The sequence below is a fragment of the Salvelinus alpinus genome, chromosome 1, assembly GCF_045679555.1.
Source record: "Salvelinus alpinus chromosome 1, SLU_Salpinus.1, whole genome shotgun sequence".
Taxonomy (NCBI): domain Eukaryota; kingdom Metazoa; phylum Chordata; class Actinopteri; order Salmoniformes; family Salmonidae; genus Salvelinus; species Salvelinus alpinus.
The window spans coordinates 60,269,567-60,287,344 of NC_092086.1; the positions used below are offsets into that span (position 1 = coordinate 60,269,567).

General features: G+C 43.7%; 1 protein-coding gene across 1 annotated transcript in view; it reads right to left on the minus strand.

Moving 5' to 3' along the window:
• The window catches only part of xpo6 (exportin 6), a 70,008-nt gene extending 58,751 nt beyond the window's left edge, over window positions 1-11,257 (minus strand). The window contains exons 1-4 of the mRNA XM_071412655.1: window positions 10,698-11,257; window positions 7,548-7,638; window positions 6,577-6,689; window positions 3,207-3,404 (exon numbers count right to left, since the gene is read on the minus strand). Of these exons, the coding sequence (XP_071268756.1) occupies window positions 3,207-3,404; window positions 6,577-6,689; window positions 7,548-7,638; window positions 10,698-10,700 (405 nt within the window). The 5' untranslated portion in view covers window positions 10,701-11,257. The remainder of the gene's footprint in view (window positions 1-3,206; window positions 3,405-6,576; window positions 6,690-7,547; window positions 7,639-10,697) is intronic.
• Window positions 11,258-17,778: the final 6,521 nt, after the last annotated feature.

A 17,778-nucleotide genomic window follows, 5' to 3' on the forward strand; every position in this document is an offset into this window, starting at 1 on the left:
CTGATTTATTTTTAGACCATTTTATTCGAAAACTATTACAGTAAGGTAATTAATTGTTAACCAGAAACACATTTTTAGCCTGTCAAGCAAATTAATGAAATCGTGGATTGCAGCCAAGTGCTCTCCATGCACAATTTGCAGATGCTAAAAGTGTTGAGAGATACAGATATAGCGATGACCTATGCTTTTAAAATGCTAGCAGGGTGACCATATGAAGACTAATGTATCAAATGACAGGCCTGTATCACTTTATTTACCTTCTGTTTGGCTTTGTCGGTTTTTCTGTTTTTTCATTTTTATTTCTTTATTGTAATGTTGTTTGGGCAAGACTTTATTTAGGTAGCCCCCTATAAAAGGCGTACAAACCTAAATAATAAATCAAGTGGTACTTGATTTTAAAATGTAATTTTATTGAACAAGGCATGTCAAATTCTTATTTATAATGACGGTCTACCAAAAGGCAAAGCACACATCACGACGAGACAACAGTACATAAAGAGAGAACTAAGACGACAACACAGCATGGTAGCAACACATGACAGCAGCACAACATGGATGCAGCACAAAACAGGGTACAAACATTGTTGGGCTCAGACAACAGCACAAAGGGCAAGAAGGTAGATCACAATACATCACGCAAAGCAGCCACAACTGTCAGTAAGAGTGTCCATGATTGAGTCTTTGAAGAGATTGAGATAAAACTGTCCAGTGTAAGTGTTTGTTGCAGCTCTTTCCAGTCGCTAGCTGCAGCGAACTAAAAAGACGAGTGACCCAGGAATGTGTGTGCTTTGGGGACCTTTAACAGAATGTGAGTTAGTTTGGCAGGTGGGGTGAAAGAGGAGCTATTACGATAGAGGAAACCAAGTCTAGATTTAACTTTAGCCTGCAGCTTTGATATGTGCTGAGAGAAGGACAGTATACCGTCCAGCCATACTCCCTAGTACTTGTGTTAAGTGACTACCTCAAGTTCTAAACCCTCACGAGTTAGTAGTCACACCGGTGGGGTGAGGGGCATTCTTCTTACCAAACCACATGACCTTTGTTTTGGAGGTGTTCAGAACAATGTTAAGGGCAGAGAAAGCGTGTTGGACACTAAGAAAGCTTTGTTGTAAAGCGTTTAACACAAAATCCGGGGAGGGGCCAGTTGAGTATATGACTATCATCTGCAATATAAATGGATAAGAGAGCTTCCTACTGCTTGAGCTATGTTGTTGATGTAAATTGAGAATAGTGTGGGGCCTAGGATTGAGCCTTGGGGTACTCCCCTGGTGACAGGCAGTGGCTGAGAAAGCAGATTTTCTGACTTTATACACTGCACTCTTTGAGAGGTAGTTAGCAAACCATGCCAAAGACCCTTCAGAAACACCAATACTACTTAGCCGGCCCATAAGAATGGAATGGTTTACCGTATCAAAAGCGTTGGCCAAGTCAATAAAAATAACAGCAAAACATTGCTTAGAATCAATGGCAATGGTGACATCATTGAGGACCATTAAGGTTGCAGTGACACATCCATAACCTGAGCGGAAACCAGATTGCATACCATAGTGAAAACTATAGACATCAAGAAAGCCAGTCAGTTCATTATTGACAAGTTTTTCAACACTTTCGATATACAGAGCAAAATGGAAATAGGCCTATAACAGTTAGGATCAGCTTGATTTCCCCCTTTAAATAAAGGACAAACCGTGGCTGCCTTCCAAGCAATGGGAACCTCCCCAGAAAGGAGAGGCAGGTTAAAAAAGGTCAGGGATAGGCTTGGCGATGATCGGGGCAGCAACCTTAAAGAATAAAGGGACTAAACCATCTGACCCAGATGTATTATTTGGGTCAAGTTTAAGGAGCTCCTTTAGCACCTCGGATTCAGTGACCGCCTGCAGGGAGAAACTTTTTAGCGGAGGAAAAAGAGGGAGGAGCATCGGGGCTTGTCGCATTAGAAGGGGTGGGAGATGAGGAAATGTTGGACGCGCAGGGAGGCATGGCTGAGTCAAATAGGAATCCAGACTTAATGAAGTGGTGATTAAAGAGCTCAGCCATGTGCTTCTTGTCAGTAACAACCACATCATCAACGTTAAGGGACATGGGCAGCTGTGAGGAGGAGGGTTTATTCTCCAGGTCTTTAACCGTTATCCAGAACTTCTTGGGGTTAGACCCACAGAGAGAGACCCGCTCCTTAAAGTATCTAATTTTGGCCTTCCGGACAGCCTGAGTGCACGCATTTCTCATTGACCTGAATGTACGTGTTGATATGCAACAACATTCCAATGAAGGCCATTGACTGCCTAAACATCATGATTTTAATATTTAGATAAACAAAGTATGATGTTGTTAATTGTGACCAAGAGTTCCCCCTATTCCAGTGGTCACAATTACATTCAGCCATGAGGCTTTTCTTTGCTAGAGCGGATGGTCGGGGGGCCGGAACATAAAAAATGTGTACACTGCAAATTGACCGCATGAGGCCTAAAATGATACCCTGAGAGTACGAAACTTTAAGAACACCTGCTCTTTCCATGACATAGACTGACCAGGTGAATCCAGGTGAAAGCTATGATCCCTTATTGATGTCACTTGTTAAATCTACTTCAAATCAATGTAGGTGAAGGGGAGGAGACAGGTTGAAGAAGGATTTTTAAGCCTTGAGACATGGATTGTGTATGTGTGCCATTCAGAGGGTGAATGGTCAAGACAAAAGTTAAGTGCCCTTGAACAGGGTATGGTAGTAGGTGCAAGGGGCACCGATTTGTGTAAAGAACTGCGATGCTGCTGGGTTTTTCACACTCAACAGTTTATCAATAGTCCACCACCCAAAGAACATCCAGCCAACTTGACACAACTGTGGAAAGCATTGGAGTAAACATGGGCCAGCATCCCTATGGAACGCTTGACACCTTGTAGAGTGCATGCACTGACAAATTCAGGCTGTTGTGAAGGCAAACGGGGGGGGGGGGGGGTTGCAGCTCAATATTAGGAAGTTTTTCTTAATGTTTATCCACTCAACTTTGAGTTGATTTTATTGCTCAGAAAACCTGGGGGACCGCCTATTCCTTCCTGAGATGCAACAACTTCAGTTAGGTTTAGGGCTAGTGGAGAGTTAGTTGAACCTCTATGAACCATTTGTGAGGCACTAATCAAATAAAACATTACCGTTTGGTATATGTGCAAAGCAAACATAACATATTTAACACAATTTTAGCAGGGCTCACCTGAAGGGTGTTGGTGAAGAAATCATGGTAGAACATGGGCCAGTCCTGGCGACCAATATCCACTATGACTTTACAGAGTTTGTTGCGTATGAAGAAGGGCATAGCTTTGTGCTGGGCCAGCAACAGCTTGGGCAGGCAGCTACGGATCTCCATTTTGTCCTGTGAGGCTACTCCCAGCCACATCTTATTGACCAGGTTCTGAAAAGGCAACAATGGGCAGATTTTCAGGTGTTATGACTACCACTTCGCATAACCTTATTTGAACTAGCTAAACACTTATAACTTATCATGATCATAACCATAATTAGGCCTACAATGTGATAGCTAAGACTCAAAGTACAGGGTGTCTTCTCTTGCTTTGCATTTCATTCCAACACACCACTAGGTTGGGTACATGTCTAATATCAATGTGTTAACAATAACGAGGGTTATAAAATGACTATGGGTTGAGGGAAATTCTCATTTTAACAGATCATTTTAAAAAACATTTTGGAAAAGGTGTACATTGTGAGACCCCTGGTGTAGGTTTAGCCAGTAATTACTGTTCTGCATCATAACACGATCATAATATCCTAAAATGTCGCAACATTATGAGCTGTCCAACACGTTTTCTGACAGTTTTTACATGTGCCATGGAAGTACTCTTGACGCTATCATGCAGCCGTTATAATCAGGTGTCATAAGACTAAGAATACCGCAATATGTCACAATGCATGAATATATGCACTTACTGCATTATAATAATACATTTAATTTTAAGTGCTTTTCAAGACACCCAAAGTCACATACACAAGTAATGATCTTGTCATAATATATATTTGACAAGTTATGACACATGCTATGAAGCTTAATAACACTTATGAACCGTTATGGAGGACAGCTTATATCTTTTGGCTTTTAGTGATGTTCATAATTATAAAATCACAGTGAGAAAAAATGTATTAAAGGGATACTTTTGGATTTTGGCAATGAGGCCCTTTATCTACTTCCCCAGAGTCAGCATTGGCTCGTGAAACTACATCTAACTTTCTTCAAAAAAATGGTATCAATGAGTTCATCAGACTCTGGGGATGTAGATAAAAGGGCCTCATGGCCAAAATCCAAAAGTATCCCTTTAATAATATACTGTAGGTTACAGAAACAATTGCAAAGGCCTACATAACCTTACATTACAGATGCTCTCTCCTAGTACCCAAAGAGGTACCCATAACAGTTTCAGAAAACACTGAACAGGTCATAAGAATGTTTTAAGAGAAAATCCTGTATTATGGCATGTTTAATATTGACGGCGGCACACTTTCGGGAAATCATGAACAAAAACAACAGCTTATTTTCAAACTATATTGCCACAGGCCCCAGGGCTGACCACAAGATACAGACTCATACCAATCCACAAAAAGGGTTCCTCTTTAAAAGGCTAATACCAAAGTTCATGAAGCATTAGTGATGGAAATAGTCTTCAAGTGTGGAGAGCCCTCAATTTTGGTTTTATCTAATAAGAAAATGATCCGGCAGTCCGTTTCTCTAGCCTAGCCCCTATAATATATCTTACCTCATATAAGAGGTGTGAACGTTTAAATGTTAAAACTAAATTGGGATCCTTAACATTAACAAAATTTAAATCACAGTGCAGTTAACACTGAACATATTTTCTGTGTTACAGCCTAACTAGATGATAGGATATAAAAGGCCTGGGGAAAGCTGTGTCATTTAAAGTTATACTCTGCGATATCACGTACATGCAGAAAGTAAACAGCATAGTGGGTCAATTTCCACAACAACTAAGAGTGGAGCGCAAGGCTGCACTTCGCCGCTGTTTTTGTGCCCTGGCTACCACGTAGAATTGCGAGATACAGCTTTTGATTGTCGATAGACCAAGTGCACGATTCAGAACTGCCTATACTGTGCCCATCTCCCGCCATCCCTTGCTAGCTCGCTATGAAAGATGTGAGTGTTTGTGTCCTCGAAAGTACGGCAACTAATCGGTCTCCTCTGTTCCAAAAACACCGAATATTAGGAGTCTATTCATAGCGGAATCGAAACTTGACACTTAGAAATGGGAGTCGACACTGGGAGGAATCAATTATTTTGAAGTCGGCTCGCCACCACTAAGTCATTGTTGTTAACAGTTGGAAAAAAGGCGACAGCAGCGAAGTCCTGTAAGGCAATACTATAAGAAGTTAAATGAGAATGAAATGCAAACTTTGCGAGGTGGAATTGAGGTACAGTAATGTTAGTACAGGTGCAATGCTTAACCATCTGAAAGGAACGCACCATAAGACCCAAACCGTTGCTGGCAGCTGCATTGTGAATTCACATGGAATTTTAGTAATTTTCTTATCGTTTAAACGGAAAAACATTTTTTTAAATTGTTTAAACTAAGAAAATTGTTTCATTTGTGACATGCCTCATTTTATTTAACCCTTGTTTTACCAGGTAAGTCACAACAAACTTAGCCTTAAATACAGCCTTACCAATTGAACTATCAACAGTTTAGCCAATGTTAGTTTAGCATAAAATAAATTATAGTTTAAAGTCCTGTATCTCCGAGCAAAGAGATGTCTTTAACACGAGTTCTCATGTTCTGAAAATGTCAATGTGTGACATCTGCATTAAGTACTGAGAATTTCTTGAGTTTATTTATCAACAGAAAGCAGCCCCATTAAAATAACCATTGCTATGTAATGGTGTGCTCTTATTACTACCGGACACGGTGATGCATTGTGAGGTCTGCACAATGCAACACGGGGGAGAACTACCTGCCCTCCAGGACACCTACAGCACCCGATGTCACAGGAAGGCCAAAAAGATAATCAAGGACAACAGCCACCCGAGCCACTGCCAGTTCACCCAGTTACAATCCAGAAGGCAAGGTCAGTACAGGTGCATCAAAGCTGGGACCGAGACTGAAAAACAGCTTCTATCTCAAGGCCATCAGACTATTAAACTGTCACCACTAACACAGAGAGGCTGCTGCCTACATACAAACTCGAAATCATTGGCCACTTTAATAAATGGATCACTAGTCACAAAAAAAAAAAAAACTTTAATAATGTCTACATATGTTACATTACTCATCTCAAGTGTATATACTGTATTTTATACCATCTATTGCATCTTGCCTATGCCGCTCGGCCTTCACTCATCCATATATTTATATGTACATATTCTTATTCCATCCCTTTACATTTCAGTGTATTAGCTAGTTGTGAAATTGCTAGATATTACTTGTTAGATATCACTGCACTGTCGGAACTGGAAGCATAAGCAATTCGCTACACTCGCATTAACATCTGCTTAACCATGTGTATGTGACCAATACAATTTGATTTCATTTTGACTATTCATAACGTTCACCAAATGAACTTACCTCAAACACTGTGAGACTGTACATCATCACATACTCGTTGCGAGTGTTGGAGAGGAAGTACAAGCAGTGGCGCCAAGCTCCCATCTGCTGAGCAAAGTTATTCAGCAGCTCTTCTGCAGAAAGGGCAGAAATAAAGGAAGCACATGATTATTTTTTTTTTAGTCATTTCAAGTCATTGCTTACATAAAAAAGGTAATTATGACAACTTATCACAAATATAATAACATTTCTATAGTGCTCTTCATAAGAATGTCAAAGCGCTTAAAATGCAAAAAACAAACAAGCAACACATCATCATGAGTAGCTTAGCTAGTTAGGTCAACCAATAGAGGCCGAGTCTGAAAGCCTGCATGCTCTAATGATGGAGAGAGACAGTTCATGACATGATCAGAGGAAGATGGTCAGGGCGATGGTTGATGAGTCTAGTGCAGGACTACTCTGGGAACCAGTCTGTCGTGTAGCTACTGGACCTCTCCTCCTTCAATGTGCAGCACCCACTTGGGTGATGCCTCAGCAGCTCTGGGCGCCAGAAAGCTCACCAAACACAGTTCAGAGTAGTAGCCCTTCGTCCTCACTACGAGCCTTTTGCCACAGCACTGAATTATTTTACTTTACAAATATGAGGATATATCTGTAATTAAAAATGCATCCGCACTCTATAGTCCATAGCAAATCAATATAAAAAGTTCTGCAAACTGGCCACCATTTTGCCACCAAATGTTCCATGACAATAGAGTTGAATGAATGCAATTATCACGGAACTTTGAGCCAACATAGCAGCACCCATTACAATTTTAAAATCACATATCAAGTGCACCACAGTACATGGCTCTGGTCCATCCTACTATAATGCCAAATTTCATAAGGGTGACCAGACTTGCTCAGATGGTTGCACAACAATACTTTTGAATATTCAGGTTTCTGCACCCATATCAAATTTGGCACGGTCCTACCACCAGTGCCACACTCACCAATCTCTCTCTTGCGCTCGTTGGTTGTACAGCTGTGGAAGAATTCTGTCATGAGACTCTCCAGAGCGCGCAGTGAGCTCTCCTCTGATGCCTGCCGGATCAAAGGAGGAAGGGAGCGAGGGAGGGAGGAAAATATGAGCGATAGGTAGAGAGCTTTAAGATTTTTTGTTTTGTTTATCAGTTATGAATGTGACCTAAACTCACTCCACAACTAGCTTACAATTTTGCCAATGGAGCTAGTCAATTGGATCGTTTTCTTTAGCTCAATTGGTTGGTACGTTGTCAAGGGCGGTCCGAGTGTTTGCGATCAGAGAATCACTAGTTCGAGCCAGGTATGGGGACAGTGGAGGAAACTACCCTGTTAGCAGCACACTGCTGACAGTTTCATTAAGCCGGGAATGCACTACACGATTTTGGCCACGATTTAGTTTGAGACCAGAGAATAAATCCCGATGTTGTTGCATACTCGGGGCGTGCGGCTGCCACCGACGCTCATTGAATGTGAGTGGGTCAGAGAGACAATCTAGGTGCTACCGATCCAGTTTTTGAGCAGTACGAATATTTTCAAACATGTTTGATTTTATCGGCACAAAATCTGCAATGCTGTTGTAGTGTGAGATATGCAACGAAAATTTTTGAACAGTGATCAGCAATAGCCAATGAGAGCTCGCCAATGCGATGATAATGTTGTATCGCGTCACCCAGAATGTGTAGACTCTCGAGCATGGGCGATGACAACTACTAGCATGCGTTTGTAGCCTTTAACCAAACCATCAAATCGTTACAGCTCTAAAGTTCACAAGCAATGTTATTGAATTCAAAATGTATAGGCTACACACACTACATGACCAAAGGTATGCTCATCGAACATCTCATTCCAAAATCAGGGTCATTAATATGGAGTTGGTCCCCCCTTTGCTGCTATAACAGCCTCCACTTCTGGTAAGACTTTCCAGTAGATGATGGAACATTGCTGCAGGGACTTGTTTCCATTCAGCCACACAAGCATTAGTGAGGTTGGGCACTGGTGTTGGGTGATTAGGCCTGGCTTGCAGTCATCCCAAAGGTGTTCGATAGGGTTGAGGTCAGAGCTCTGTGCAGGCCATTCAAGTTCTTCCACACTGATCTCGACAAACCATTTCTGTATGGACCTTGCTTTGTGCACGTGGGCATTGTCATGCTGAAATAGGAAAGAGCCTTCCCCTTTCCTAGTTGGAAGCACAAAATTGTAGAATGTCATTGTATGCTGTAGCATTAAGATTTCCCTTCAATGGAACCAAGGGGCCTAGCTCGAACCATGAAAAACAACCGCAGACCATTATACTTTACAGTTGGCACTATGCATTGGGGCAGGTAGCGTTCTCCTGGCATCCTCCAATCCCAGATTTGTCTGTCGGAATGCCAGATGGTGAAGCGGGATTCATCACTCCAGAGAAGGTGTTTCCATTGCTCCGGAGTCCAATAGCAGCAAGCGTTACACCACTCCAGCCGCAGCTTGGCATTGCGCATGGTGATCTAGGGCTGCTCGGCCATGGAAACCCATTTCATGAAGCTGCTTCCAGAGGCAGTTTGAAACTCAGTAGTGAGTGTTGGAACCGAGGACAGACGGTTTTTACTCACTTCAGAACTCGGCGGTCCCATTCGGTGACCTTGCGTTGCCTACCACTTTGCGGCTGAGCCGTTGTTGCGCCTAGACATTTCCACTTCACAATAACTGCACTTAAAGTTGAACGGGGCAGCTCTATTTAACCTTAATTTAACTAGGCAGGGCGAACTGACTTGTTGTAAAAGTGGCATCCTATGACAGTGCCATGTTGAAAGTCACTGAACTCTTCAGTAAGGCCATTCTACTCCCAATGTTGGTTTAAGGAGATTGCACGGCTGTGTGCTCGATTTTATACACCTGTCAGCAACAGATGTGGCTGAAATAGTAGAATCCACTAATTTGAAGAGCTGTCCACATACTTCTGTATATATAGTGTATTTCAACGCTGTATGGCAGGTGTGAATGTCTGACTGAAAACATTTACGAGGCTGCTTTGAGCCACAGCTCATTCTAACTACGTTAAAATGTAATCACATCATTGTTTTCGCAAGACAGCGTGGTATGGAGAATCCTCACGACCAAGTGAAAAATCTTGTGTGACCCCTGTCTGTGTCACATTGTTTAGTCTGCGCACCACTACGTTGGAAAAACAAAAAAAACGACAGGAATGACGATCGTTTAATGTGAGAGGCTCAACAATGTTAGGATTTTGAAAGTTATGTAGTGTACACACAGCTTTAGGGGCAGTAAGGTCAAATGGATGTCACAAATTCATCCAAATTGCATAGGGCCCAGGACAGACGCTTCACTGTGACGCATATGGAAAATACTCACTAACTTCCTCATCGCATTAGTAATTTCCACTCAACTGGCATTCATAATCATAGTATAATGGTATGCACTAAACTAGCAGCAAAGGGCATCTGTGATGACAACTAAAATGTCAATTCAGTATTTAAGAGAGTATTGTGTTAAATTATTAGCATTTGAGTCAGGAAGGACAGTATAGCAAAAAGGAATATAGTGATTCCTCTGCATATCTGAAGCATCTTGCAGATCAAAAGGCCCGAATTCTTCAAATGGGCCGCAACATGCAAGGATTACTCAATGCAAATATTTGGTCTCGCAAGATGGGCGTCTTGTGTCGCAGACAGACGAATTCGACACACATCCCGGAAACCAGGTAGCCTACTCATGTGTGGAGCACAAACAAGAACCGTTATCTTGTGCGACAGGGTTTGAATACAATTTAAAATATATTTTCTTCCAGAATTATATACTGGGAAAATATCGTTGAATAGATCAGTTAGAAAGCTTTAAAGATATGATACGCCACATTTGACTATACCGGTAACTAACACATGCATGCAAATGATCAGTGCAATAAATGGATATGACTCAATACTAAGGGTTTCACATGTTCATAAAAATATTATACTCAGTAAAGGATAGACCATTTCTGTTCAGTTATCGCTTTGCTGAAGTCTACAGCATCCATTCTACATTGTCCTATGTATTGGATTTTTAATAGAATCCATTTCCTGACATGTTAGTTAATTAGCTAGTTAACTGTAATAATGTGGCAAAATAAAACTCATACTCACCATTTTCGGAGTTAATTTTGATGGCTCTCCTGGCGTCCAATAAATATTTGTAGCAAGCAGGCTACTTGAGGTGTTGGCTACACCGGCAGAGGCTCATGTTGTGGCAATGGGCCCACTCGCGACTACAAGACACCGCGACATCGCATCATAAAAATGCAGGTAAAGTCATTTATTAATCTAAATGTCGATACAATGTATGGCTTTTAAGAGACGACCCTTGCTATTGTTGATAATGTTGCTACACGGGGTTTAGTGGAGGTGAACCAGACATGTAGCTAACTTTGCCTAGCTGTTGCAGTGGGAACCCTGGTTAAAAATAAAGCACGCATTAAAAATTGTCTGTTTGAGGGGTTTACGTCGTAAGTCCTCCGGAAAATCTAATACAAACTGAATTTACAGCAGCGTGCTTGTTCCTGTTTTCTGTGTTATTCTCCTCAAGCGGCTCTGCCCAGACCCAGTGTTAGCTTTGGCTAAGCTAACTGGTTGCTTTGGAGCTGCTGTACTGAGCCTTAGGCCTTGCAGTCGCAACTTCCTTCCGGGGAATCAGCCCCTCCCCGCCGGAAGTAACATTTAAATCTTGAGCCGGATGAGTCCGCCGGCCACAAACAAAATATAGCGTATTATATTAAATATTTTCACAAGTCTATCTATATTTGCAAACGCCCCACTAAGGGTGCCACATTTAGAATAGTAATTATGTTATCAATTTACAGCACACACGTATCAAGATCATGCTTCCCTCCACCCCATCATAACCTTGGCCCCATGCACTTTTTTCTTTCTTTGAAGATACTCAGCAATATAAGGTTTTTTAAATGCCCATTACCCCCAGAAATGTCTGAGTGATGCATCAGAGCAGTGACACCGGTGTACCAAAAATTAGATCTGAGATGCTGAGAGACACTAGTCTGAATCTCAGCCACCATCTGGCTCTGACTGCCATTTTCTGGAGTGGCCCGAGTGGGCTTTATAAACCCACATTAATCTGGCCAGTTAGACGCTGTTTCTGCCTGCAGAGGGCTAAATAAACACAAACCAATCTTAACTCAGAATCAGGCACACAAGGAGCCTCTGGGGAATGATGGCCTCACCATAATCATTTGTGCCTGATCAGGTGTGTTTCCCCCCAAATCATCCTATGTCCTTTGCCTAGTGCTAAACATGGTCTTCATGTTTTTGTGAAACTCACTCCAGATCTATATATTTTTGTATGTCACATACAATGCCAAAACATTTTCTGAAAGGAAAAACAAAGGTTGACTTTTGATGATCTGGTGAAAACACAATCTTATTAGTCTTAAAACCGTTGAAGCCACAATCTAGCTCTTAACTGAGGGCTTGGTTTGAACGGTAGCGATGCGTGGGTTAAATCACTGTGGAAGCCATGAAAAAAACTAATTTTTGTATTTGTATTTATTAGCGATCCCCATGAGAAATTGCCAAGGCAGCAGCTACTCTTTCTGAGGTCCAAACACATTAAGGAAATTTCAATACACATAAAACAAAATATGAAACAGTACATCATAACATTATTACACTAGTACATATCTACAATACAAAATGTATAATACCACCATACAACAATATTACAATGTACATGTGTGTAGAGCGCTTGTGCTAGCGCCTGTGTGCATACATATTACAACCTACGTATATTACAACCTACGTGTTTGCTCCATAACTTGTTACTTCATACGCCTTTATGACCATGATATACAGTGCATTCGGAAAGTATTCAGACCCCTTGACTTTTTACATTTTTTGTTACATGACAGCCTTATTATAAAATGTATTACATTTTTTTTCTCCTCAATCTACACACAATACCCTACAAAGCAAAAACAGGTTTAGAATGTTTTATAAATGTATTAAAAATAAAAAACTGAAATATGACATATACATAAGTATTCAGACCCTTTACTCAGTACTTTGTTGAAGCACCTTTGGCAGAGATTACAGCCTTGAGTCTTCTTGGGTATGACGCTACAAGCTTGGCACACCTATATTTGGGGAGTTTATCCCATTCTTCTCTGCAGATCCTCTCAAGCTCTGTCAGGTTGGATGGGGAGCGTCGCTGCACAACTATTTTCAGGTCTCTCCAGAAATGTTCAATCGGGTTCAAGTCTGGGCTCCGGATGGGCCACTCATGGACATTCAGACTTGTCCCAAAGTCACTGCTGCGTTGTCTTGGCTGGTCGTTATTCTTTTGGAAGGTGAACCTTCGCCCCAGTCTGAGGTCCTGCGCTCTGGAGCAGATTTTCATCAAGGATTTCTGTACTTTGCTCCGTTCATCTTTCCCCTTGGTCCAGACTAGTATCACAGTCGCTGAAAATCACAGCATGATTCTGCCATCACCATGCTTCACCGTAGGGATGGTGCCAGGTTTCCTCCAGACGTGACACTTGGCATTCAGGTCAAAGAGTTCGATCTTGGTTTCATCAGACCAGATAATCTTGTTTCTCATGGTCTGAGAGTCTTTAGATGCCTTTTAGTAAACTCCAAGCAGGCTGTCATGTGCCTTTCAATGAGGAGTGGCTCCTGTCTGACCACTCTACCATAAAGGTCTGATTGGTGGAATGTCAGAGTGCTGTCAGAGTGACCATCGGGTTCTTGGTCACCTCCCTGACCAAGGCCCTTCTCCTCGATGACTCAGTTTGTCTGGGCGGCCAGCTCTAGGAAGAGTCTTGGTGGTTCCAAACCTCTTCTATTTAAGAATGATGGAGGCCACAGTGTTCTTCGGGACCTTCAATGCTGCAGAAATGTTTTGGTACCCTTCCCCAGATCTGTACCTCGACACAATCCTGTCTCGGAGCACTACGGATAATTCCTTCGACCTCATGGCTTGTTTTTTTTCTTTAACATGCACTGTCAACTGTGGGACCTTATAAACTCAGCAAAAAAAGAAACGTTCCCTTTTTCAGGACCCTGTCTTTCAAAGATAATTAGTAAAAATCCAAATAACTTCACAGATCTTCATTGTAAAGGGTTTAATCACTGTTTCCCATGCTTGTTCAATGAACCACAATCAATTAATGAACATGCACCTGTGGAACGGTCATTAAGACATTAACAGCTTACAGACGGTAGTCAATTAATCGCCCTCCAGGTTCCCTTGGAGAGTTCATCAATGAGCTTGACGCCCTGATAAGTTCCTTTCCTGAGGATGGCTCACCTCTCACAGTTCTGGGTGACTTTAACCTCCCCACGTCTACCTTTGACTCATTCCTCTCTGCCTCCTTCTTTCCACTCCTCTCCTCTTTTGACCTCACCCTCTCACCTTCCCCCCCTACTCACAAGGCAGGCAATACGCTTGACCTCATCTTTACTAGATGCTGTTCTTCCACTAATCTCATTGCAACTCCCCTCCAAGTCTCCGACCACTACCTTGTATCCTTTTCCCTCTCGCTCTCATCCAACACTTCCCACACTGCCCCTACTCGGATGGTATCGCGCCGTCCCAACCTTCGCTCTCTCTCCCCCGCTACTCTCTCCTCTTCCATCCTATCATCTCTTCCCTCTGCTCAAACCTTCTCCAACCTATCTCCTGATTCTGCCTCCTCAACCCTCCTCTCCTCCCTTTCTGCATCCTTTGACTCTCTATGTCCCCTATCCTCCAGGCCGGCTCGGTCCTCCCCTCCTGCTCCGTGGCTCGACGACTCATTGCGAGCTCACAGAACAGGGCTCCGGGCAGCCGAGCGGAAATGGAGGAAAACTCGCCTCCCTGCGGACCTGGCATCCTTTCACTCCCTCCTCTCTACATTCTCCTCTTCTGTCTCTGCTGCTAAAGCCAATTTCTACCACTCTAAATTCCAAGCATCTGCCTCTAACCCTAGGAAGCTCTTTGCCACCTTCTCCTCCCTCCTGAATCCTCCTCCCCCTCCTCCCCCCTCCTCCCTCTCTGCTGATGACTTCGTCAACCATTTTGAAAAGAAGGTCGACGACATCCGATCCTCGTTTGCTAAGTCAAACGACACCGCTGGTTCTGCTCACACTGCCCTACCCTGTGCTTTGACCTCTTTCTCCCCTCTCTCTCCAGATGAAATCTCGCGTCTTGTGACGGCCGGCCGCCCAACAACCTGCCCGCTTGACCCTATCCCCTCCTCTCTTCTCCAGACCATTTCCGGAGACCTTCTCCCTTACCTCACCTCGCTCATCAACTCATCCTTGACCGCTGGCTACGTCCCTTCCGTCTTCAAGAGAGCGAGAGTTGCACCCCTTCTGAAAAAACCTACACTCGATCCCTCCGATGTCAACAACTACAGACCAGTATCCCTTCTTTCTTTTCTCTCCAAAACTCTTGAACGTGCCGTCCTTGGCCAGCTCTCCTGCTATCTCTCTCAGAATGACCTTCTTGATCCAAATCAGTCAGGTTTCAAGACTAGTCATTCAACTGAGACTGCTCTTCTCTGTGTCACGGAGGCGCTCCGCACTGCTAAAGCTAACTCTCTCTCCTCTGCTCTCATCCTTCTAGACCTATCGGCTGCCTTTGATACTGTGAACCATCAGATCCTCCTCTCCACCCTCTCCGAGCTGGGCATCTCTGGCGCGGCCCACGCTTGGATTGCGTCCTACCTGACAGGTCGCTCCTACCAGGTGGCGTGGCGAGAATCTGTCTCCGCACCACGTGCTCTCACCACTGGTGTCCCCCAGGGCTCTGTTCTAGGCCCTCTCCTATTCTCGCTATACACCAAGTCACTTGGCTCTGTCATATCCTCACATGGTCTCTCCTATCATTGCTATGCAGACGACACACAATTAATCTTCTCCTTTCCCCCCTCTGATAACCAGGTGGTGAATCGCATCTCTGCATGTCTGGCAGACATATCAGTGTGGATGACGGATCACCACCTCAAGCTGAACCTCGGCAAGACGGAGCTGCTCTTCCTCCCGGGGAAGGACTGCCCGTTCCATGATCTCGCCATCACGGTTGACAACTCCATTGTGTCCTCCTCCCAGAGTGCTAAGAACCTTGGCGTGATCCTGGACAACACCCTGTCGTTCTCAACTAACATCAAGGCGGTGACCCGTTCCTGTAGGTTCATGCTCTACAACATTCGCAGAGTACGACCCTGCCTCACGCAGGAAGCGGCGCAGGTCCTAATCCAGGCACTTGTCATCTCCCGTCTGGATTACTGCAACTCGCTGTTGGCTGGGCTCCCTGCCTGTGCCATTAAACCCCTACAACTCATCCAGAACGCCGCAGCCCGTCTGGTGTTCAACTTTCCCAAGTTCTCTCACGTCACCCCGCTCCTCCGCTCTCTCCACTGGCTTCCAGTTGAAGCTCGCATCCGTTACAAGACCATGGTGCTTGCCTACGGAGCTGTGAGGGGAACGGCACCTCCGTACCTTCAGGCTCTGATCAGGCCCTACACCCAAACAAGGGCACTGCGTTCATCCACCTCTGGCCTGCTCGCCTCCCTACCTCTGAGGAAGTACAGTTCCCGCTCAGCCCAGTCAAAACTGTTCGCTGCTCTGGCACCCCAATGGTGGAACAAACTCCCTCACGACGCCAGGTCAGCGGAGTCAATCACCACCTTCCGGAGACACCTGAAACCCCACCTCTTTAAGGAATACCTAGGATAGGATAAAGTAATCCTTCTAACCCCCTCCCCCTTAAAAGAGTTAGATGCACTATTGTAAAGTGGTTGTTCCACTGGATATCATAAGGTGAATGCACCAATTTGTAAGTCGCTCTGGATAAGAGCGTCTGCTAAATGACTTAAATGTAATGTAAATGTAATTAAGGTCACAGTTACGAAACCTTAGGACACTAAAGAAGCCTTTCTATTGACTCTGAAAAACACCAAAAGAAAGATGCCCAGGGTCCATGCTCATCTGCATGAACGTGCCTTAGGCATGCTGCAAGGAGGCATGAGGACTGCAGATGTGGCCAGGGCAATAAATTGCACACCACGTGTAACAACACCTGCACAGGATCGGTACATCCGAACATCACACCTGCGGGCAGGTACAGGATGGCAACAACAACTGTCCGAGTTACACCAGGAACGCACAATCACTCCATCAGTGCTCAGACTGTTCACAATATGCTGAGAGAGACTGGACTGAGGACTTGTAGGCCTGTTGTAAGGCAGGTCCTCACCAGACATCACTGGCAACAACGTCGCCATGGGCACAAACCCACTGCCGCTGGACCAGACAGGACTGGCAAAAAGTGCTCTTTTTTAAAATTGTATTTTACCTACATACACATGGTTAGCAGCTGTTAATGCGAGTGTAGCGAAATGCTTGTGCTTCTAGTTCCGACAATGCAGTAATAACCAACAAGTAATCTAACCTAACAATTCCACAACTACTACCTTATACACACACAAGTGTAAAGGGATAAAGAATATGTACATAAATATATATGAATGAGTGATGGTACAGAACGGCATAGGCAAGATGCAGTAGATGGTATAGAGTACAGTATATACATATGAGATGAGTAATGTAGGGTATGTAATCATAAAGTGGCATAGTTTAAAGTGGCTAGTGATACATGTATTACATAAAGATGGCAAGATGCAGTAGATGATATAGAGTACAGTATATACATATACATATGAGATGAGTAATGTAGGGTATGTAAACATTATATTAAGTGGCATTGTTTAAAGTGGCTAGTGGTACATTTTTACATAATTTCCATCAATTCCCATTATTAAAGTGGCTGGAGTTGAGTCAGTATGTTGGCAGCGGCCGCTAAATGTTAGTGGTGGCTGTTTAACAGTCTGATGGCCTTGAGATAGAAGCTGTTTTTCAGTCTCTCGGTCCCTGCTTTGATGCACCTGTACTGACCTCGCCTTCTGGGTGATAGCGGGGTGAACAGGCAGTGGCTTGGGTGGTTGTTGTCCTTGATGATCTTTATGGCCTTCCTGTGACCAAGGAACGCGAAGCGAGGCGGCCATCTCGGTCGGCGCCGGAAGTAGGCCGGAAGTAGGCAAGTCAGTTAAGAACAAATTCTTATTTTCAATGACGGCCTAGGAACAGTGGGTTAACTGCCTTGTTCAGGGGCAGAACAACAGATTTTTACCTTGTCAGCTCGGGAATTCGATCTTGCAACCTTTCGGTTACTAGT